We start from the raw sequence: 24,894 nt of genomic DNA on the forward strand, positions 1-24,894 counted from the left end.
CACCTGCCCCCTCACCATGACCCCCTGCCCTGCCCCACACACCCTGGCTCAGCTCCCAGCTGCAAAACAGCCAGCACTGTGGACCCACAGACTTGCCCACTGGGGACATGATTAGTCCCCCCTGTAAAATGAGACATGGACTGGGGCTAGGGCCAGGAAGGCTGCGAGCCTCAGCAGGATCACCGTAGGACACAGGAGATGATCTTAACTCTTCCCTGGCTTCACAGACATATTTTAGATAAGGCTGACCTTCTCCTTCCTCCCATAATCAATCACTGCACACTTCTTATTTGACCAAAAGGGGCACAGCCCTGAACAAGGGTCTTACTGACGGGTTGAACTGGCCAGGAGAAATCCCCCAAATGCAGGGAGAACATGGCATCTTTGTGTGCTGTGGTGCACACTCACCAGGTAAAAGCTCGGCTCCCACACCCCTCCACCAGCAGTTCTCCGGAGCTGTGAGATACACTAGCAGACAATTTCTCAATCTGACTGCCAAAGATCAGTGTGAACAAAGGACACACACTATGAATAACCGTAAAGGAACATGGAGGTAAAATAGTTGACTGAACAGCAACAAAGACCAAGTCACAGCTTCAAAATCAACAAGTCAGCATGGCCCATTCTCCAAGTGTGCATCAGAGGCCACCCCGGTGGTGAAGCTGCGGTAACCAGGCCTGGTCTCCTCCAGCAGTGTGCCCTCAGCCCCCAGCACTGCTCCCCACACTATGCCGCAAGCCCACAGCAGTGCCCATGCAGCCAGCAAGCAGGGCTGCCTCTGGATTCAAAAGGAATCTCAAACTTAAAGATCAAGGGTGGTATAATATCTAGGCAACAGACCACAGAAGAGCACTTCACGCTGTCTGTTGATAGCAACTCCTCCAAGCTGTGTGTACTCATGCGTGGGGGGAGGGGGGGACAAGTGTGATAGGTACACACCTGGCCCTGGCCGGAGCCCCTGGAGGCCTGTCCGTTGGCAGTGTCACCTAGTTAAAAGGCTAAAGCAACCTTCTTAGAGTCCATGAGAGCAACGCAAAAGCTAACAGTAGGAAAATGACCCCATACGCAGTTCACCCTGCCCTAATAACCATCCCTCATTGTGCCTTCCTGGATACAGCCCCTGGAAAGGGAATCCAAATGAAATCCATGCAGGATAAACCACAAGATACTCAAGCATGTATCTGCATACCCATGTTCACAGCAGCATTATTCACAACGTCAAAAGATGGAAGCAACCCAACTGTCCATCACCCCATGAATGAGTAAATAAATGGGGTATGTACACATCCCCAAAAAAGGAAGGAAATTCTGACCCATGCTACAACATGGATCCTGCATGGATCCATGCTACAACATGGATCCATGCAGGATAAACCACAAGATACTCAAGCATGTATCTGCATACCCATGTTCACAGCAGCATTATTCACAACGTCAAAAGATGGAAGCAACCCAACTGTCCATCACCCCATGAATGAGTAAATAAATGGGGTATGTACACATCCCCAAAAAAGGAAGGAAATTCTGACCCATGCTACAACATTCTGACCCATGCTACAACTTGAGGCCATTATGCTAAGTGTATAAGCCAGTCACAAAAGGACAAATACTGCATTAATAAGTCCACTCATATGAGGTACCCAGAGTAGTCAAAATCATGGGGACAGAAAGTAGAAGAGTGGCTGTCAAGGGCTGGGGAAGGGAAGTTGGGAATTAGTGTTCAATGGGTACAGAGTTTCACTTTGGGAAGATGAAAAAGTTCTACAGATAGACGGTAGTGATGGATGCACAGCAATGTGAATGTAATTAATACCACAGAGTTGGACACTTAAGAGCGGTTAAAATGGCAAATGTCATGTATATTTTACCACAGTAATTTTTTTTTTTTTAATTTTAAAGCACATGAACAAGCACGCTCAAAGGCAGGTGGCCAGCAGTGTCCTTTCACTCGTTGCCCCGTGTGAAGGGACAAGCCTGTGCTGGCTCACCACCTGTACCAGCAGTGACCCATCCAGGTCAGGAAAGTGGATGCACAGCACCTCACAGGCCTTGACCACCAGAACCAACCTCACTGCACACTGTCCGTGTGCACATGGTGGGGATCAGTGGTGCCTACAGTTCTTTAAAACTTTGTAACTCACCCCAGATAAAAAGGAAATCAAGACAATGAACTGGACTGATATACAACTGAAAGCATGCAACGTTCTTTTAGTGGTCTGAAATGATTTCACAGCCGCAAGGCTACTTGAAGATGTTCTAGGACAAGGGTCCCTGAAGGGATGCAATACACAAAAAATACACCATCACTGGGATGCAAAAAACATCACAACTTTTATTTGTAATGATTAATTCTCTAATTTATTTACTTATTCAATCATGCACTGAATGCCTATGATTTGTACATAACTAAATACACATTAATTACACAAGTACTTTTTACTGACCGGGTGTGAGATCAAAAAAGTTTGGAGATTACTCATATGATCCAGCCACACTAAAAAGAATGTCTATAAAACACTTGAATTTTTCTAAAAAGGATGTATGTTGCATCTTTGTCATTTACCCTTGTTAAATTCTGGGTTCTGCCATGTTATCAGGATAATTATCCGGTTTTAGACACTTTCTCAAAAGCCTGAAATATTTAACAGCTGGATCCCGTCTATACACAAATCCAAGTTGAAAATGGCCCAGGATGCTCACAGAGGGCAGCACATGACAAGCAGGTGGCCAGTCACCCTGGTTAACATCATCTGGGATCCCAGAGTCCCAGGCCAACTGTCCACTCCCCAGCCCTCTGCCTTCTGAGCCAAGACCCCTCTCTGGGTCACCATTTCCTGAGAGGGTCAACAAAGAATTTACAAGTAACTTGCAGGGCTAGCCGGGAAGTTTACCATAAAAGTTCATAAAAATTCCTAAAGCATATAGTGCTAGAGAAATGTGTAATATTTTATCATTAAATATTTCAACTGAAAAAAAAAATAAACACCTCTTTTCCACCATATCATGTCTTCATGATCCCAGGAAGCAACATGGGATCCTCATGTATTCTCAGCTAATTCAAATGGCTACAGATGTTTTTAACTGAAATTACATAAATCAATAGTAACACATCAAAACTGTAGTTCAAACACTTGATATCTGTTATATCCTCCCAAGAATACAAATGTATTCTTTTCCTATGGCTGATGTAACAAATTACAACTCAGTGGCTTAAAATAACATAAATGTGTTATCGTACAGTTCTGGAGATAAGGAGTCAGACATGGGTCTCACAGGGATAAAGCTGAGGTTTCTTCAGGACAGTGTTCCTTCTGGAGGATGCAGGACAAAGTCTGGGGCTTTGACTTTCCAGCTTCTCCAGACCATCCACGTTCTTCAGGTTGTGGCTCCTCTTCTGTCTTTGAAGCCAGCGAGATCTCTTGAGCCCTTCTTACATTGCATCTTCCTGCCCTTTCTTCTACATTAAGGACTTGTGATTGGATTAAGAACCAAGATAATGGGGGCACCTGGGTGGCTCAGTAGGTTAAGCGTCCACCTTTGGCTCAGGTCATGATCTCAGGGTCCTGGGATAGAGTCCCACATCAGACTAACCTGCTCAGCGGGGAGTCTGCTTGTCCCTCTCCCTCTGTGCTCTCCCTCTCTCTGTCAAATAAATAAATAAAATCTTAAAAAAAAAAAGAACCAAGATAATGTCTCCATCTCAAGGTCAGTTCATTAGCAACCGCCGCTGCAACTATGACCAATCTTAATCCTCCTGCACTATGTAACTTAACAGTCATAGATTCTGGGGATTAGGATCTCTAGGGGGCCACTATTCTACCTACAGGCATTCATCGTGCCATGACCCATATATCATGAGGATTAGTTCACTCACTCCTCTCTATATTCAATCAAAGATGCTGAGACCCTGCTCCAGAACAAGAACCACAGGGATGGTAAAGACTGGCTGGTCCCAGAGTGGCCCAGAAAGCAGGACAGAGCAGTATGTCTGTAGAAACAGATGGAGCAGAGGAAGGGCAGTAATACCCAGGGTCCAGAGGAAGGACTTCTGCTCCCAGCACAGATGGGAGCAGGAGAGAGGGGTACCAGGAGTCAGAGAAAAAGTCTGAGATGGGGTGAGGGTGGCAGGGATTAGAAGAGCTACAGATGTGTGCAGAGCAGCTGGGAGCATGGGTCCCAAGGATCACATGCATAGAGGTCCAGGGCTGCAGCTCGGCACATAGTAGGGATGACTTCCAGATTCACTGGTATGATCCCAGATTCAAAGAAAAAGACATAACATGTATAAACTGAAAAATACAGCTCAGTGATGATGAGGAAGGAGGAAGAGAAGTGAGGCACCAACAAAGCCAGGAATAGAGAAGACAGGTCAAGTCAAACACAAAGGAGGGTGAAGAGGGCCTGAGGGGAGCAGCTCCTTGGGATGTGTCTTAAAATGAAGGGTTTATTATTATTCAGGTATAGGTAAGGCTAACAGATCAGAAGATGACTGCCATTGAGAATACAGTTTGTCATTCATAGTCCCAGGAGCGGGCACACAACACCAAAGGGGGGCACACAGGGAAGCACTAAAGTCCATCGGGAACAAGGTGGGGGGGCTGGGTGGCTCAGTTGTTTAAGTGTCTGCCTTAGGCTCAGGTTATGGTCCCAGGGTCCTGGGATCAAGCCCCACATTGGGAGCATGCTTCTCCCTCTCCTGCTCTCCCTGCTTGTACGCTCCTGCTCTCTCTCTCTGTCAAATAAATAAATAAAATCTTAAAAAAAAAAAAAAATGAACAAGGGGAAAACATGGGCAAGACCCTTTATTGTGGTTTCCACTGGAAGGAATGGGCAGGGTAGGGCAAGCAAGGTTAGGAATAACTTCAGTGAGCTCTGGAGCATAGGGGCTGCCCCTTGTCTGGCACCTGGCCCTGGGCTGATTAGGGCAGGGGGATGGTGGCCCTGAGTGTGATAGCCTGATAAAGAAGTGTTTGGATTGTGGGCTCTGGATTGTTTGATTTACATTTGAAAGGTGCACTCACAGATCAGTCCTTTGCTGTCTCTAGGAACTGGCTGGTCCTGGGAGGGGCTGTAACCTCCAGGGTCAACAAGGCCCAGATGTCCAAACCTCAAATATACACAATGAAAAGACAAAGTGAACGCAGGATTGAAAATGCAGGGACTGGATTTAAGATGTTACTGAAAGCACTTGTTGGGAACAGCGCCAGGAATTACAAACATGATGCTCCCTCCGCCCATCCACATACCCTCCTCCGAGCTCCACAAGCTTACTATGAAGGAATTCCCATTATATCCCCCACACACTTCACAGAGGAATTAATAGGATATGAAACCAAAAGGGGAAAGAGAAACAAAGACCATAAGCAGGGAGGTTTATGGTGATCAATGGTGAGTCCAAACAGAACCCACGAAGATGTTCCTGTCCATGGGGCTGCTGCCACAGCCCTCGGACCCAGCTCTGGTTCTCACCTGCGTCTGAAGGAGCAGCGGGGGCCTCTGCAAGCGTGGCGTCCCAGCCACAGCGTGCTCACCGTGGTGTTACAGAAGGCGACGCAGCAACCAGATTTCAATGTAATGAATCAAACTTTCCATCCCACTTAAAGGCAATGATTTGCTTTCCAAAAAAAGAAAAATCATAAATGGAAAATGTTACAATGCAAGCCCCAACGCCAGCTAAGTGTCAGGAAAAGTCGCACACATCTGATTTGACTAAAGTCAGTCCTGGCAAAACGAACAAAGAAAAGAATGAGGGTGATAGTAATTACAATATGGAATGGTACTGCTGAGGCTTCTACCAAAGAGCCAGGAGAAGCAAGACATGGCTAATATGCAGTTTAATAAAAGTGCTCTTTTTCAGACAATAAATAAATGCCATGTGTATCTTGAGACCGCTGAACATTTGTGGGGAACATTTGTGGCCCTTACTCGTCATCTCCAGGAGATATTCTGAAACGTATCATTTGGATTTACATTTAAAAATGGCTTGCCCCGGGCACCTGGGTGGCTCAGTCGTTAAGCGGCTGCCTTGGGCTCAGGTCATGATCCCGGGGTCCTGGGATCGAGCCCTGCATCGGGCTCCCTGCTCGGAAGGGAGCTTGCTTCTCCCTCTCCCATTCCCCCTGCCTGTGTTCCCTCTCTCGCTGTGTCTCTTTGTCAAATAAATAAATAAAATCTTTAAAAAATAAATAAATAAAAACGGCTTGCCTGTTCTGAGAGAGACAAAAGCTGAAAGCATCCCAAGCGGAACCACGGCCTCCCTCCCGATAACACACTTCCTGCCCTGCCTTTTAGGCTCAGACTGTTCTGAGTTTTGGGGAGTCAACAGATTTCCTGAACTCCTGTGCATTGAAGATGACCAAGACAGAGTGGATGGATTTTGTAACTGAAATGAGAATGATGTCCAAATTGGCAGAGGGCTGGGGGAGAGGCCCCATCTGTCTCTCTGCCCAAGCACAAAAAGGATGCGGCCACACCCTCAGAGTAAGCCCCAGGGCCCCCTCCTCCACCCACTCAACCCTTTAGAGAACTGGAACTGCCACCCGAATGAGGCTGCACAGATGGGATGCTCCTGAGCACCGGCCACGCTCGCCTCCCCGCCCACAGCTGACACGCTACACATACCACCGAGAGTCCCAAGGTCACGTTTTGACAAAGTATAGAAATAAGAACCAAAAACAGACCCCCCCGAACTTCATTTGTTTAAAAAACTGCTATTCGAAGTACCCCCAAACAAAGGGTGGGATGGAAGAGTAGTAAGAAGTGAGAACAAAGAGCTCAGTCCAATTGTCTGGTGACAGTTGGATTTCCTTCCATTTCATTAACCCCTCTGCTACCGGATTCCTTCCAGGACAGAAGGTACCATTCAGAAAAGCACAGGAAGAGAGGTGGGGGAAGTGGGATTCCCAGGGGGGCCTCCAGAGCTTTGGAACAGCAGCTTTTAAAGACCCAGACCACACCCATGTCTGTTTCACACCCTGGGGCCTTTCTAGGAAAGTGCTATAGTTCCTAAAAGAGGAAAACCTGATGGGGAAGAAGAACCAAGGCAGATTCCCACACAGAGCTAATGTCTGGACTGTTCTATGATCAGGTATCATGGATCCTAATGCCTGGGAAGCACTCTTCTGAGGAGTCCTACAGGGCCCATCTCTGGAGGAAGAGAGTCCTGGCAGCTCTAGGTTTGCTTTCCTTTTGAAAACCAAAGACTTACTTTAGGGTTTTTTAAATTGTTATGACAGCTGACAAACAAAAATAAGAACTTCAAAGACACCATTAAATGGATCAACTGAATTAAACTTACTTGATGTATTTTTTTAAAAAGGGTTATTACCAAATAATTACCAGAATACATCACACACTGCTCTCTAATAAGCAAATAATGCCTTAATTTTGCTATTTTCCTGCAGTGCTTTTCCAGTGAAGTGAACTTCTAAGAAGATACTTGAGCCAACCAAAGGTATCCCTGGATTATCAATGGGACTCCATCGCTCCCATTATTTCAGTATTTCAAAATGCTTTTCAAAAACTGTCCATTTACCCATGGTAAAACCACACATGCTCAATGACACTTCAAGTTCTTTGTTTTGGCTGGAAGTACATCTACTTCAGTGTAACTAACAATGTTAAGAAACATTTTGACCAAAAGATCTGAACAATAATAGAAATAACAGCAGTAGTAATAATCATAATAATGAGCTACAGATAACTCTTACCTACCTGCCTGGCATTGCTCCAACCTTTTTGAGCATCATCTCGCTTAATCCTCCTTCCTATTTAGATGAGGGCACTGGGCTGAAGAGAGATGCAGCCTGCCCAGTATCTAACTGTTGGCAAGGGTTCCACCTCATTGAAGAGGTTTTAATTGCCTCTGACTGGCCTAAAATGGGCAAAAGAATTGTTATTACCTAATGAAAATAGTTTGGTAGGCAAAGTATTTCAAACTACAGTATGCCCAGGGGAAAAATAACCACAGAGAGTATATCCAGGGCAATGCATACAAACTACTCTGGGAAAATGCAAAACAAGCAAACATGGAAAGCCAAGCTAAGAGTATTCTAAAAAAGCAAAATCAAAATAGCCTTTCCATTTTTTCCTGTTAGTTCTTTCAATGTACTAAATATAGTAAGGTTAAGACTTGTACAAATAAGTACACTGGGCTCCCCTGATTCAGGAATTCAACAAGTAGCTGGACCACCCCATTTTCGTGAAGGGCAGGACCCTAATGTCACACAGGCCCTTCTTAATCTTCTCAAGCCAAGTAATCCAGAAACATAGATAAGTGCATACGTTCAAAGTCTTCCAAAAATGCTTTTCAATGATGGCAGGGCAGTTCCTTATGGGGTGAGAATGTCCAGAGCAAAGCAAGTACATCACATACCACTCAGCAGCCTAGCCCATGAACACTAAGTGCCAGGTCTTCCTGGTAGTCATTATGGTAACTAAGTATTTGCAAACACACCTAGAGGCAGTACTGTCCCCGGATAGGAGATACCTGACCCCTTCCAGGAAAGATAGAACTTGCCGAGTTCATGACCACCATAAAGAATGACCCTCAGATGAGGATCTAGCCATACCACAGCAAGGCAAACCAGGACACTGGGCTTCAGGGGACACTGAAAGCTACAGTAGAACTGAATTAAACATAACAAGGCCCCAGGGCCCCTGGGTGGCTCAGTTCGTTCAGCGTCTGCCTCTTGGTTTCAGGTCAGGTCATGATCTCAGGGTCATGAAATCAAGCCCACATCAGGCTCCGTGCTCAGCAGAAGTCCGCTAGGTATTCTCTCCTTCCTCTTCTCCCTCCAGCCCAAAGTGCCCACCCCTCCCCCCACATGCGCTCTCTCCTCTCTCTAAAATAAATAAATAAATCTTAAAAAAAAAAAAAGGCTTCTAATCCAATTGAAATTGGACAAAGGATCTTAACACACATTTTTGAAAGAAGACATACAAATGGTCAACAGCTACAAGTAGAGGTATTCAACATCATGAATGATTAGGGAAATGCAAATCAAAAACTACAATAAAAAAAACCCAACACAATGAGATATCACCACCCTACACCAGTCAGATTAGTACTAAAAGACAAGAAATAACAAGTGTTGGGCCGCCTGGGTGGCTCAGTCATTGAGCGTCTGCCTTCAGCTCAGGTCATGATCCCAGGATCCTGGGACTGAGCCCCACATCGGGCTCCCTGCTCCGCGGGAAGCCTGCTTCTCCCTCTCCCACTCCCCCTGCTTGTGTTCCCTCTCTCTGTGTGTCTCTCTCTCTCTGTCAAATAAATAAATAAAATCTTTAAAAAAAAAGGATTCTCATCACAAAGAAAAAAACTTTTTTTTTTATCTATGTGATATGATGGACGTTAACTAACCTTACTGTGGTAATCATTTCGTAATATATTTAAGTCAAGTCATTGTGCTATATGCCTTAAATTGACACAGTGCTATATATCAATTATATTTCAGTAAAACTAAGGGAAAAAAGATAAGGTTTCTTCTGGTTCCAGAAGTGTGGTAGGAAATAGTTAAGATGAGCTAGGAATACAGACCAAAAAACAACAACGAAAAAAATGATTGCAGGTTATGTGAAAAGACTCAAGAGTCAACTACAATAGTAACCACAACAGACCCAAAACCAATGGATTATATTTAAATATATCCATTCCATAGTAAATAAATCCATGAAATTCATAATAATAATTTTTAAAAAACTAAATAACCCTTAGGAAAAGTAGTTAATTCCAGAACTGGGGCAAAGAAAATAAAAGATAAGCCTGGAACATCTTAGAGCCAGAAAGTAGGGAAGAGCTCAAGAAAGGCTGGGTACATGTCAAAGGGACACAGGGCTACACTGAGAGAGCTCCCAGTCACCAGAGCTGGAACGTGAGCAACAAGATAAATCACAACAGCATTCAATTACAACCTGCAGAATAAAACAAATATCCACTAGTCTCCACTGATAAGGAATATATGATTGAGGAGATTACCAAGGAAGAAGAAAAAAAAATGGCTCTTCCAAGAATTCTACTCCATAAATACAGAAGGAATGAGGGTAAAAAAAATAATCACCATTAGAATACCACCAAGATCCACCTGTGGGTGCTAATGTTGGAGGGCAAAAGTTTGAGGAGAAATAAAATACCTCTATAGTCTCAAGATATTAACTTTTTTACAACAGGAAAATAATAAATTTACAATGGAGAAACCCAGCAGACATCATCCTAACCAAGAGATCAAAATTAGAGCCATCAATAATAAGACATATAGGCATCATATACACCCTGATATCATAGTGTGCAAAGGACATCACTTTGGTGGTATTCTTGCCAAAAACCCAGTCTCAATCCAATCATGAGAAACAACACACCAACCCAAACTGACAAGTAACTGACCAAGAAGTGGGACTGCCAGAATGGTGAAATGAGGATCTCTATATAAATTTGTTCCTCCATAAAAGCAACACCGGCAAAATTTCCAAAACCAACTTTTTCAGAAGCCTGGGTGTTAACAAGTAAGGCTTGCCACAAGCTAAGGAGAGTTTATTCAAGAAATTGAAAATAATTGAAAATTATTGAAAATAATCAGCAGTGGGGCACATTGAAAATAATCAGCAGTGGGGCACATGGGTGGCTCAGTCAGTTAAATGTCCAACTCCTGGTTTTGGCTCAGGTCATCTCAGGGTTGTAAGATCCAGCCATGCCTCAAGCTCTGTGCTCAGCAGGGTGTCGGCTTGAGATTCTCTGTGCCTCCCCCTACTCGTGTTGGGGAGCATGTTCTCTCTCTAAAATAAATAAATCTTAAAAAAAAATCAGCAGCAATTGTTTAACACTGCAGCTGCCTGAAGTTGATATACCAGTTGAGGCAAAAAAAACAAGTATATTTTTCATAACTGTTTCTTCTTCTATGTGGATTTAAAAGACAATTCCATACAGCAATAATTATAAATCTGTGTTGATGGACATATAATGTTAAAGACGCAAATTTATAGGCTAGTAATAACACAAAGAAGGAGGAGAAAATAAACTATACTGAACAAATTTTCTATGCACTATGGAAATTATTAGTATTAATGCAAACTACATTATTTTAAATTAAGATACTATTTGTAATTTCTTTGTTTTTAATTTTTTATTGTTATGTTAATCACCATATATTACATCATTAGTTTTTGATGTACTGTTCCATGATTCATTGTTTGTGCGTAATACCCAGTGCTCCATGCAGAACGTGCCCTCTTTAATACCCATCACCAGGCTAACCCATCCCCCTACCCTCCTCCCCTCTAGAACCCTCAGTTTGTTTTTCAGAGTCCATCATCTCTCATGGTTCCTCTCCCCCTCTGACTTACTCCCCTTCATTCTTCCCCTCCTGCTATCTTCTTCTTTTTCTTTATTCTTAACATATGTTGCATTATTTGTTTCAGAAGTACAGATCTGTGATTCAACAGTCTTGCACAATTCACAGCGCTCACCACAGCACATACCCTCCCCAATGTCTATCACCCAGCCACCCCATCCTCCCACCCCCAACCACTCCAGCAACCCTCCCTTTGTTTCCTGAGATTAAGAATTCCTCATATCAGTGAGGTCATATGATACATGTCTTTCTCTGATTGACTTATTTCACTCAGCATAACACCCTCCAGTTCCATCCACGTCGTGGCAAATGGCAAGATCTCATTCCTTTTGATGGCTGCATAATATTACATTGTGTATATATATCACTTCTTCTTTATCCATTCATCTGTCGATGGACATCTTGGCTCTTTCCACAGTTTGGCTATTGTGGACATTGCTGCTATAAACATTGGGGTGCACGTACCACTTCGGATCCCTACATTTGTATCTTTGAGGTAAATACCCAGTAGTGCAATTTCTGGATCTTATGGTAGCTCTATTTTCAACAGTTTGAGGAACCTCCATACTGTTTTCCAGAGTGGTTGCACCAGCTTGCATTCCCACCAACAGTGTAGGAGGGTTCCCCTTTCTCCACATCTCCGCCAACATCTGTCGTTTCCTGACTTCTTAATTTTAGCCATGCTGACTGCTGTGAGGTGGTATCTCATTGAGGTTTTGATGTGGATTTCCCTGATGCCGAGCGATGTTGAGCACTTTTTCTGGTGTCTGTTGGCCATTTGGATGTCTTCTTTGGAAAAATGTCTGTTCATGTCTTCTGCCCATTTCTTCATTGGATGATTTGTTCTCTGGGTGTTGAGTTTGATAAGTTCTTTATAGATTTTGGATACTAGCCCTTTATCTGATATGTCATTTGCAAATATTTTCTCCCATTCTGTCGGTTGTCTTTTGGTTTTGTGGACTGTTTCTTTTGCTGTGCAAAAGCTTTTTATCTTGATGAAATCCCAATAGTTCATTTTTGCCCTGGCTTCCCTTGCCTTGGGCAATGCTTCTAGGAAGAAGTTGCTGCGGCTGAGGTCGAAGAGGTTGCTGCCTGTGTTCTCCTTTAGGATTTTGGTGGACTCCTGTCTCATGTTTAGGTCTTTCAACCATTTGGAGTCTATTTTTGTGTGTGGTGTAAGGAAATGGTCCAGTTTCATTCTTCTGCATGTGGCTGTCCAATTTTCCCAACACCATTTGTTGAAGAGACTGTCTTTTTTCCATTGGGCATTCTTTCCTGCTTTGTCAAAGATGAGTTGACCATAGAGTTGAGGGTCCATTTCTGGGCTCTCGATTCTGTTCCATTGATCTATGTGTCTGTTTTTGTGCCAGTACCATACTGTCTTGATGATGACAGCTTTGTAATAGAGCTGCAAGTCCGGAATTGTAATGCCGCCAGCTTTGCTTTTCTTTTTCAATATTCCTCTGGCTATTCGGGGTCTCTTCTGGTTCCATACAAATTTTAGGATGATTTGTTCCATTTCTTTGAAAAAAGTGGATGCTATTTTGATGGGGATTGCATTGAATGTGTAGATTGCTCTAGGTAGCCTTGACATCTTCACAATGTTTGTTCTTCCAACCCATGAGCATGGAACGTTTTTCCATTTCTTTGCATCTTCTTCAATTTCTTTCATGAGTATTTTATAGTTTTCTGAGTACAGATCCTTTGCCTCTTTGGATAAATTTATTCCTAGGTATCTTATGGTTTTGGGTGCAATTATAAATGGCATCAACTCCTTGATTTGTCTCTCTTCTGTCTTGTTGTTAGTGTATAGGAATGCCACTGATTTCTGTGCATTGATTTTATATCTTACCACTTGACTGAATTCCTGTATGAGTTCTAGCAGTTTTGGGGTGGAGTCTTTTGGGTTTTCCACATACAGTATCATATCATCTGCAAAGAGTGAGAGTTTGACTTCCTCTTTGCCGAATTGGATGCCTTTGATTTTTTTGTTGTCTGATTGCTGTGGCTAGGACTTCTAATACTATGTTGAATAGCAGTGATGGTAGTGGACATCCCTGCCGCATTCCTGACCTTAGGGAAAAAGCTCTCAGCTTTTCCCCATAGAGAATGATATTCGTTATAGGTTTTTCATAGATGGCTTTGATGATATTGAGGTATGTACCCTCTATCCCTATACTCTGAAGAGTTTTGATCAAGAACAATGCTGTACTTTGTCAAATGATTTTCTGCATCTGTTGAGAGGATCATATGATTCTTGTTCTTTCTTTTGTTAATGTATTGTATCACGTTGATTGATTTGCGGATGTTGAACCATCCTTGCACCCCAGGGATAAATCCACCTTGGTCGTGGTGAATAATCCTTTTAAAGTACTGTTGGATCCTATTGGCTAGTATTTTGTTGAGAATTTTTGCATCCATGTTCATCAGGGATATTGGTCTGTAATTCTCCTTTTGGATGGGGTCTTTGTCTGGTTTTGGGATCAAGGTAATGGTGGCCTCATAAAATGAATTTGGAAGTTTTCCTTCCATTTCTATTTTTTGGAACAGTTTCAGGAGAACAGGTATTAATTCTTCTTGAAATGTCTGATAGAACTCCCCTGGGAAGCCATCTGGCCTGGGCTTTTGTTTCTTGGGAGATTTTCGATGATTGCTTCAATTTCCTTAGTGGTTATAGGTCTGTTCAGGTTTTCTATTTCTTCCTGGTTCAATTTTGGTAGCTGATACAGCTCTAGGAATGCACCCATTTCTTCCAGGTTATCTAATTTGCTGGCATAGAGTTGCTCATAATATGTTCTTATAATTGTTTGTATTTCTTTAGTGTTGGTCGTGATCTCTCCCCTTTCATTCATGATTTTGTTGATTTGGGTCATTTCTCTTTTCTTTTTGATCAGTATGGCCAGGGGTTTATCAGTCTTGTTAATTCTTTCAAAGAACCAGCTCCTAATTTCGTTGATCTGTTCTACTGTTCTTCTGGTTTCTAGTTCATTGATTTCTGCTCTGATCTTTATGATTTCTCTTCTCCTGCTGGGTTTAGGCTTTATTTGCTGTTCTTTCTCCAGCTCCTTTAGGTGTAGGGTTAGGTTGTGTATTTGAGACCTTTCTTGTTTCTTGAGAAAGGCTTGTATTGCTATATACTTTCTTCTTAGGACTGCCTTTGCTGTATCCCAAGATTTTGAACAGTTGTGTTTTCATTTTCATTGGTTTCCATGATTTTTTTAAATTCTTCTTTAATTTCCTGGTTGACCTATTCGTTCTTTAGTAGGATGCTCTTTAGCCTCTATGTATTTAAGTTCTTTCTGACTTTCTTCTTGTGACTGAGTTCTAGTTTCAAAGCATTGTGTTCTGAAAATATGCAGGGAATGATCCCAACCTTTGATACCGTTTGAGACCTGATTTGTGACCTAGGATGTGATCAATTCTGGAGAATGTTCCATGGGCACTAGAGAAGAATGTGTATTCCGTTGCTTTGGGAAGGAATGTTCTGAATATGTCTGTGAAGTCCATTTGGTCCAGTGTGTCATTTAAAGTCTTTATTTCCTTGTTGATCTTTTGCTTAGATGATCTGTCCATTTCAGTCAGGGGGGTGTTAAAGTCCCCCACTATTATTGTATTGTTGTCAATGTGTTTCTTCGCTTTTGTTATTAATTGCCTTATATAATTGGCTGCTCCCATGTTAGGGGCATAGATATTTACAACTGTTAGATCTTCTTATAGATAGACCATTTAAGTAGGATATAGTGTCCTTCCTCGTCTCTTATTACAGTCTTTGTTTTAAAATCTAATTTGTCTGATATAAGGATTGCCACCCCAGCTTTCTTTTGGGTGTCCATTAGCATGGTAAATGGTTTTCCACCCCCTCACTTTCAAAATGGGGGTGTCTTTAGATCTAAAATGAGTCTCTTGCAGATAACATATTGATGGGTCTTGTTTTTTAATCCAATCTGATAGCCTGTGTCTCTTGATTGGGGCATTTAGCCCCTTTACATTCAGGGTACCTTGGAAGGTATGAATTTAGTGCCATTGTATTGCCTGTAAGGTGACTGTTACTGTATATCGTCTGTGTTCCTTTCTGATCTATGTTGCTTTTAGGCTCTCTCTTTGCTTAGAGGACCCCTTTCAATATTTCTTGGAGGGCTGGTTTTGTGTTTGCAAATTCCTTTAGTTTTTGTTTGTCCTGGAAGCTTTTGATCTCTCCTTCTATTATCAATGACAGCCTAGCTGGATATAGTATTCTTGGCTGCATATTTTTCTCGTTTAGTGCTCTGAAGATATCATGCCAGTCCTTTCTGGCCTGCCAGGTCTCTGTGGATAGGTATGTTGCCAATCTAATATTTCTACCATTGTAGGTTACATATCTCTTCTCCTGAGCTGCTTTCAGGATTTTCTCTTTGTCTCTGAGACTTGTAAGTTTTACTATTAGATGTCAGGGTGTTGACCTATTTTTATTGATTTTGAGAGGGGTTCTCTGTGCCTCCTGGATTTTGATGCCTGTTTCCTTCCTCACATTAGGGAAGTTCTCTGGTATTATTTGCTCTAATATACCTTCTGCTCCTCTCTCTTTTTCTTCTTCTTCTGGGATCCCAATTATTCTAATGTTGTTTCGTCTTATCGTATCACTTACCTCTTGAATTCTGTTCTCCTGATCCTGTAGTTGTTTCTCTCTCTTTTTCTCAGCCTCTTTATTTTCCATCATTTGTCTTCTATATCACTGATTCTCTCTTCTGCCTCATTTATCCTAGCCGTTAGTGCCCCCATTTTTGATTGCACCTCATCAATAGCCTTTTTGATTTCGATTTGGTTAGATTTTAGTTCTTTTATTTCTCCAGAAAGGGTTTCTCTAATAACTTCCATGCTTTTTTCAAGCCCAGCTAGTATCTTTAAAGTCATGATTCTGAACTCTAGGTCCGACATCGTACTAATGTCCGTATTGAGTAGGTCCCTGGCAGACAGTACTACCTCTTGTTCTTTTTGCTGAGGTGATTTCTTTTGTCTTGTCATTTTGTCCAGAGGAGAATAGATGAATGAGAGAACAAAGCGCTAACAGGTTAACAACGTCCCCAGCAAATATACTGTATACAAATCAGAAAAGACCTGAAACCAGGGGAAAAGAAAGGGAAAGAAAGAAAAAAGAAAGAGAAAAAAGCAAAGATAAAAACAAAAACAGAACAATACAAAAAAGCAGAATATGATCAGATATGATCAGGCTAGTGCATAGATCAGTGCCACACACTAGATTTTGGGCATATTTTGGTCTGTGGAAAAAAGTGCCTCCTAAAATTTTAAAGGAAGAAAGACATATATGTACAAATTAAGGGTTGATACAATGAAGGGATGGAAGATGACTCTAAAGATGAAAATTATAAAAGATTTTATAAACTATTTGTAATTTCTATAGCACCATTACAAAAATAACGAAGAACATCAGTATAGTAAAAGAAACAACAAGGAATTAAAATGGTACACTAGAAAAATATTTATTTTTAGGTGGTAATAATGGAAGTCTATGGGAAAGAAACATGTAAGATATACAGAAAACACACAACAAATTGGCAGACATAAATCCTACCTTACCAGTAATTACATTAGATGTTAATAAAATACTACAATCAAAAGGCAAAAACTGGCAGAATAAATTTTTCAGAATACATAATTCAACCATATACCATCTATAAGACACACACTTTAGATTCAAACACTAAAATAGGTGGAAAGTAAAAGGATAAGAAAAGATAAACCATGGAAATAGTAACCAAGAGAGCTGATATGGTTATATTAATTTTAGACAAAATAGATTTTTAAGACAAGAATTGGTAGAGACAAAGAAACATATTTTATAATGATAAAAGGATCAATTCATCAGCAAGACATAAAAATTTTAGACACCTATGTAAGTAATAGGATACAGGATCAATTTGCAAAATCACTACCTACAATAATGCATTAAAGGAAGAACTGTTTAGATCTGAATAAAGAATGTAATTAATAGCTTTTTGCTAATGTTAATTTCTTCATTTTAACCACTGTAGTACAGTTAAGTAAAATGTTAAAATTAGAATAGGGTAGGGGAGGGATATACAGGAGTTCTGCACAATTTTTGCAACTTTTCTACAAATTATTTCAAAATAAAAAGGTTAAAAATTTTAGAAAGCCAAGTGTTTCCCATCAGAAGATGCTAGGGATCCAAATCAAACACTTACCTCTCTTTTCCTATGATTTGTACCACTGGGAACTTACGTAGTAGATGAAGGGAAGGGTCTTTTTATAGAAGTATTCCCGATAATAAATTAAAGAACTAGACCATCAACATTTGGCATCCACTAACAAATTAATGGATGGAGGCAGTGATCACCCATGGCTGCTAAAATCCATCAGAAAAAGAGGGACAAAGAAACACTAGTTCCTCTTGATGGAAGTACAGAATGCCATCTATGAATGCAGTTTTGACCAAAAAAAACAAAAAGAAAAGAAAGTCAAATCTGTACCTGAGGAAGTTCTGATAAAGTATCTAGACCAATCTACCACTAAACAGGAATTACCACAGAAAGGAAGATACCGCAGGAAAGTAATCAGCAATATTCAGGCCATGCGAACCCTACGGTATAAATAACTCAGTTTCTTCACAATAAATTGCAAGGAGAAAATGAGAAAGAGAAATGGAGCTTTAGAGGGGGATAGCCACAGATAAAGGAGGCCTAAAAGACCTATCAGCCAATCACAGTGAGACTTTATTTGGATCTGATTCACACAGATTGAAAAAAAAATATATGTTATTTACATGACAAGTGAAAATCTGAACATAGGGGTACTTAATATCAAGGAATTAGTATAAATTTAGGTATGATAATGACATTGCAGTTTAGTTTTACTTATTTTTTATTAAGTTCAGTTAGCAAACACAGTACATCATTAATTTCAGACATGCAGTTTAGTTTTAAAGGATCATTGCTTTTCTAAAGATAAATAATGAAAGAAGAAATATCTGGAGTATGCTTCAAAATAAAAGGGAGAGGGAGGGCGTAGAATAAAACAATGCTGGCCATGAGCTGCTAACTGTTGAAACTGCAGGATGATATGTTATACGTGCATTTCTCTATATGTGTGAATAGAATGAAATTAGAAATCTGTAACAAAGAATTTGAAAAACGCACAAATATGTGGAAATTAAATAAGACCTTCCTAAGTATCTAATGGGTCAAAGAAGAAATCATATGGGAAGTTAGGAAGTACTTTGAGATGAATAAAATTTTCAACTTTTTTTTTTAAGGGGGACTATGTCTCCTGGGGGGAGGGGTCTCACGTACAAAAATAACTACAAACGTGGAGTCAGAGCAGGACTGTGGGTTCAAGCCGTAGTACTGCTGTCTCCTAACAGGGAGACCTTAGGCAAGCTATCAAGTCTTGATGCCTCAGTTTCCCCCATCTGAGAAATGGGGGTGTAAAAAGTAATGGGACTGTTGAGAGGACAAGATGGAATTATGGCCTCAGTTTCCCCATCTGTGAAAAATGGGGATGTGAAAATATGACTGTTGTTAGGTTAAGATGGAATTATACACATAAAACACTTGCCTCCTATCAATAAGTAAAAAAGAACTGCCCCATGCCTACCTTCTGAGGGCAACCAAATTTTTAGGAAAAGAAAGGTTCTTTTTCTACAACTTGACCACCATGAGCCCAGTCACACGTGACATAGGACAGGTATCAAAAGAAAAATAACTTCTAAAAATCATGTGAATGGCAATTTCCAAATACTAGTCCTCAAGGGTCCCCCTGCCTAGCATACCCAAGAGATATTCCTGCGTTATCCTGGCATGCTTCTGTCTCCTGGATCTCATCCTGGTGTCTCTGCTTTTGCAAATCTTTTACTCCAAATAAGACAAAGTTGCTATGCTTCAGGGAAAAGATGTTTCTGCTGCTGACAAGGAAGAGATGTAGCTCCCCAGGAAAGGGAAGGAAGGAGAGGAGAGGCAAGATAATGAACAGAAAACAAAAGGAGAACTTTGCTGGGTGTCATTTCAGACTCTTCTGAAAAAACAAATCATGAAGCCCAGGGTAAGCCGGTTGGCCAGATAATGCCTGTAAGCTGGGGAAATGAAGTGAGAATCAAAGGAAAGGGAACAGACAAAATTAGAGCAAATCCAAGATAAGCGTTATAGCACCCCCTGACTACCTGTTTTTCCAAAAGAGGATGGAACTCAAATCCAAGTACAAAGCCCAAATGATTCTGGGAAAAGTCCCCTCAGGTTATTTCATGCAGAAATGCTACTGTTTCCACCAGCCAGGAGACAGACATTGGAAGGTGTCAAAAAGACCATCTTTGAGTCATTACAAAGGGAATGGAGGCAAAAGGGAAACAAAATTACACATTGACCCAGGCAGGGTATGGGGCAGAGGGAGGGAGGGCCACAAGACAAGAGCACCAGAAGGGGTATGTGGACCTGGGGCGAGCACCCCACTTGTCAAGTTACAGGGTGCAAGAGAAGCAGGGGCCTTGTGCAGCACCCCCACTCCAAGCTGCTCCCTTCTAAGGCCTGCTCTGGGAGCAGGGGGTAAGGTTTGCTTGTTTTAATAAGTGTTACCCACTGCCCTTATGTTTGCAGAGGAGGATGAGAGCACTTTCTTCCATGCATGGTCCCTGCTTCTTCCCTTTGCCTCTCCTGGGCAACACCCCTTTCTAGGAATGTTCCTTCTTCAACTTCCTCATCAATGTCCTCCTCTGCTAACTATTCTCTATTTTCCTGCCACCAGAATCACCACTCTCCAGGCTTCCTCTGTATTCCCATCACTCTCCTCTTCCAGTCCCACCAGCCTTGCACCCTCCAACCATTTGCTCGCCTCTCAGCCCAGATCTCTGGTGACAACCAGCCTTGTTCCAGTTGGCTGCTCAGCAAGCCCCCTCTTTTCACCTGTGGCGTCAAGGGAGAGGACTTCTCTGGCCAGCATTTGCCAGCACCAAGGAGGTCTGTGTGACCATGAAGGGCTTCCCATACCCACCCCAGCCCGCTAGTCCACAGCTGAGGGATGCTCAAACTGACCATTCCCTCCAGCTGGGAGGCCACAGAATGGACCTGACTCCCTGGGATCACTCACCTCTCTCTCTCATCCCACTGGGCATGGCTCAGGAAGATTTGCCTAAATACCAGCAGTCTGAAATCCATGAGAGGACACAGTGGGCTCAGGACATGGAAGCAGAGGACTGCTTCTCAAACTTCCATGTGTAAACAAAGCCATGATGTAGATAACAGCCCTCCCACCTCCACAGGTTCAACAGTCCAGGGGTGGGGAGGGGGGCCTTGGAACCTGCATTTCTAACAAGTCTGATGGCGATTCTCATAAAGAAGGGACCCAAGGACTATGTTACTGAGGAAAAATACCACATAAACAATGGTGTGAATAATTGATGCACTTCCAGCTGCAGTCAGAACACAGAGATGTCCAAAAGAAGTCACCATCCAAAGACAGTGTCAGCAGATAAGGCTTCCCCAACTAAACTTTGCTCTCGCTCTGCATTTACATATGCTTCGACTGCATTTTACACCCCTCTGCACATCAGTCAGAGTACAGAACAGACCTCGACAGTTCACAACTCTGTTTCCCATTGTCTGTAGTAACCAAAGGCACTCAACAAACTGGCTGGACATAAAATTAAAAATCCTCTCCTGGGTTTCTCTGGCCAGTCCTGATGCCAGCCCCCTGAGATCCTGGGCTTCAAACATACACCTTGCCCCCACAAACAGGTTATGACCTGGCTGCAGTCTCAGGCTGCCCTGTGACCCTGTCGTACCCTATCACCACCACCATGTTCCTTCAAGGGTAGCATCCACCCCCTATCTGACCCACATCCTCCCTGGTCCTCACTCATGCCCTCCTCTGGGAGGCCTCTCCTGACCTGCATCCTGCATCCCTAGGCTAGGAGCCCTGCCCAGGTCCCCTGCCCATGCACACATCCTGCAGTACAATCAGTCCCCATAGTAAGCTCCAGGTAAGACCCAGCCTCCTCCCCTTTCTATCCCAGGGTCTGGCTAGGGCCTGGCATGGTGAGGAGCAAATCAGGGCATTAGTCTGAGTTAATGGACAGGAGTTTTAAGGCAGCTACACAGAGCTTGGAATGCAATGGGTGCTTAAGTCACTCACCATTCTCAGAGGAGAGGGGAGGGCTCAGAAATCCACATCATTCACAGCTCAATTCTGAAAACATCAATCTCAGACTTTCTGGACCTCAAAGAGTTTGACCTGTCTTCTGAGCAAGGATGACTGGACAGTCCTCTCCACAAACAGCTACCACCCCCTCACACCTACATATAAGCACCTGGGACCTTCCTAAGAAGGCCCCTTCTCTCCCCAGGAAAGCATTCAAGGAATTCAACTTGGGAGCTAGGAGATATTTAGGAACTTCTCCTGAAAGTACCGTTATCCCTGAGGACCTGCTCCCTAGGGTTGTACTGATTATTTAAGAATCCCAGTCTGGTCAGGATAGGAGGTAAGAACATGGTCAGGTGTGGTCCAAGGGGAAGATGAATGTTTCAAAATCCCATGAAGCCTTTTGAGGTCGAGTGAACTGCTTTTGGGTCCCACTCTCTTTTCTCATCAGGATGTTGGGGGTGATGGTTGTTTAAAGGGTCAATTGACTTAATGGGCTAAAAACATTTTGTCCATTGAAAATACACTATATTTCCTGAGACCCAAGTATTTCTGAAAAGGAGGCTACAGGAGCTACTGGCTCAGTAATAACAGGACGTGGTATGTGTGTAAAGACTTAAACCTGCCGGAGTCCCACCGGAGTTACGTCATACAGAAGCCAGAGGTACGGTTTCCCAGAGTCCTCACACTAGGGACAAAGGACATTTGTGAAATAGGTGCCTCCTCCCTTCTTGGCCTCCGGCTTCTTACAAACAGGAGCCAGGAAATCCCACAGCCCTGTCCACCAACATCATGCTTGCTGACTGGACAGTGGGCACCTCTTGAGAGCAAGAGGGCAGCATTACTCAAAGTATGAGCCATTATATAAGCATCACCTCAGTGCTAATTACATACTCAGATTCCTAGGTCCAATCCCAGATGAGCTTGGTCAGAAACACTGGCAATGGAACCTGAGAGTTGTTATTTTTAACAAGCTCCTAAAGTGAGTTTTATATAAATTTAAGGAGCTCAAGTACCAGAATGTTGGAAAAGCTGTAGAACTGAAAAGACCTGGGTCAAATTCCAATACCACTAAACAGCAGCTGTGTGGCCATGGGCAAGTTACTTAACCTCTCTGAACCTCAGTTTACTCATCTGTAATATAAGTATGAAGCACAACCAGTGTTGCTGGGAGAATCAGGAATAATACTCTGCATCTACATTATCCTAAGAGGTGGGAATAATCATGACCCTCGTCTTTCAGGGGAACAATCTGCCACTGTGAGCACAAGGGGTTTCCTAGAAGCCTCTCACATGTGATGGAAGCCAGACAAGACTAATGTCCTTCACTCAGAGGCCCACATCAGGCCTTTACACCAGGAGTCAAGCAAGGTGAACAGGAGAGAAAGATGGGCTGAGCTTTGGATGGAAGCCAAGCCCATCTGCCTTCCTGAAGCGTTCCACCTTGAGGTGGGTTCAGCTACTAGACACAGCTCCGAGTTTGCTCTGCAGCCCAGTGGCTCTTTTGGGGGGTGGGGAGTCTAAAGGGAGAAGAGACAGCAGTCATCTCCAGCCTGAGGATCCGAAACTCTGGGAAGGTGCAGGGAGACAGAATGTGCACAATGTAATGACATTCACCAACCATGGGCAGGGCTCAAAAACCCCTTACAGCTTCAGTCTTTCCATTTGGAAACTGGGGTTAATTTTTAGAAAACTAACATTAAACAGTCAACTATGGGATGGTGCCCAGTTGGGTGGCCTGCTCACAGCTCACATCAATGGATGGACGCTGTTATTATTACCCCTGCTTTTTTATATGTCTGTGCTGGTCACACAAAAACTTGGTGGCAGTTTCACTGTTGTCCCAAGAAGAGAGGTTATCTGAGCTTGAGCTTTACGTACCTGTGTTGGTTGTTAAACGTGTTAACCAACCTGTCCTAGAGAGCCTGGCCGAAAACTGAAGCTAGGACTTCAAGCCAGAGCGCAGGGCATGGATTTCCCTCCTTTTTACTTAAAAGGCGGGAGTGGCGAGGATGAGCACGCCCAGGGGCTGCTGGATTCCAGCCCTGGGATCATTCCGGTTTGGACCGGCGTCTGAGTGCCAATCAGGGGCAGGGTAGCCCCGCGCGCCCAGCATTTAGGTTTCCTGCTTTCTGCGTCCCCGGGCGCAAAAGAGGCCGGGCCCTTGCCCCCGGTCGAGCCCCTTCTTGGCCACCCCGCCCGGTGCCACTCACACCGCGCCCAACACCAGGTTCCCGGAGCGCCGTGGCCCTGAGTTGACCCTGCGCTCCACAGCCCAGAGGGCCCGGCTCACCTGCTGAAGACGAGGCAGCCCAGGTGGTTGATCTCGTGGTCCGAACGGTGGCGGCTGTAGTCCTCCCACAGGTCCTTGAAGGCCGTGACGGCCAGGATGAAGAGCACGGGCGCCAGCGCCAGGCCGGGCTGGAAGGCGTTCACCGCCGGCACGAAGTTGAGCAGCGCGATGAAGACAAAGTACACGTTGGCCAGGCGGTGGAACTGCTCGAACAGGTTCTTGGGCAGGAAGGACAGTAGAGTGTACTTGGTGGTCTTGAGCCGGTTGTCCGCCAGGTGCTGAGCGCCCCCGCGCCGCCGCCGCCGCGCACCCTTGGCCGCGCCGGCCGCTGGGTCCTCGACGCCCGGGGGCGGCAGCAGGTTGGAGCGCACCACGCGCGTCCTGCCGTCCCCGCGCCGCCGCCGCCGCCGCCGCCGACGACGACCCGGGGACCCGGGGTCCTCGGCCGCCGCCGGCTCCCGTTCCATGGCCGCGTGTCGCCGCGCCCGGCTCCTCCGCAGTTCGCGCCCGCCCGCGCCAGCCTCCTAGGTGATCATCGCCGGCGGCCCGGGCGCGGTGGCGCGGGCTCCCCGCCTGCGGGACGCAAGGAGACGGCGGTCAGCGCCCGCCCCGCCCCGCCCGCTGGTCCGCTGTCGGGGCAGGGAGCAGGCGGGGCGGGGCGGCGCGCGCGGCACAGAACCCCCTTGTACTCGCGCCTGCCTGGCCGCTTCCGCCGCCGCAGCTCCTGGCCCCGCCCCGCCCCGCGCCGCGCCCAGGCTGGCATACCGCGGCTAGCGGGAAACAGAAAGACCCGAGCGAGAAACTTTAGAGCAGTTTAGTTTCGTTTCCAGAAGCATCAGTTAGTCTCAGAACAGTGCAAATGCGCCCTACCACCGGTAGGAGAGAGGAAGCTGCAGAGTGTGAGAGAAAAGGCACCGCAGTCCCCTGGCAGCTGTCAGGCTCTTCCTGGGCCCTGGACAGGGAAACGGTCTGGGAACCCGGAGGAGGCTCCTGGAATCAGCTAGAATCAAAATCCAAATGAGCAATGGCATACCAATGCTACGATTTTTAAATATCATTTACCGGGGATATCTGCTCTCGGGGAGAGCCCAAGAAGTCGGAATTCTGCTGCCTCTA

General features: G+C 44.1%; 1 protein-coding gene across 2 annotated transcripts in view; it reads right to left on the reverse strand.

Annotated features, from left to right (window-relative positions):
* ATP10A (ATPase phospholipid transporting 10A (putative)) overlaps positions 1 to 24,396 on the reverse strand; it is a 203,779-nt gene extending 179,383 nt beyond the window's left edge. For both annotated transcript variants that reach the window (XM_088024973.1, XM_028087269.2), the window contains exon 1: positions 23,779 to 24,396. In XM_088024973.1, the coding sequence (XP_087881099.1) occupies positions 23,779 to 24,245 (467 nt within the window). In that variant the 5' untranslated portion in view covers positions 24,246 to 24,396. The remainder of the gene's footprint in view (positions 1 to 23,778) is intronic.
* Positions 24,397 to 24,894: the final 498 nt, after the last annotated feature.

Source organism: Eumetopias jubatus, unplaced genomic scaffold (genome assembly GCF_037043125.1).
Source record: "Eumetopias jubatus isolate StellerSeaLion01/CBP00866 unplaced genomic scaffold, mEumJub1_p1.0 scaffold_7, whole genome shotgun sequence".
NCBI classification, from domain to species: domain Eukaryota; kingdom Metazoa; phylum Chordata; class Mammalia; order Carnivora; family Otariidae; genus Eumetopias; species Eumetopias jubatus.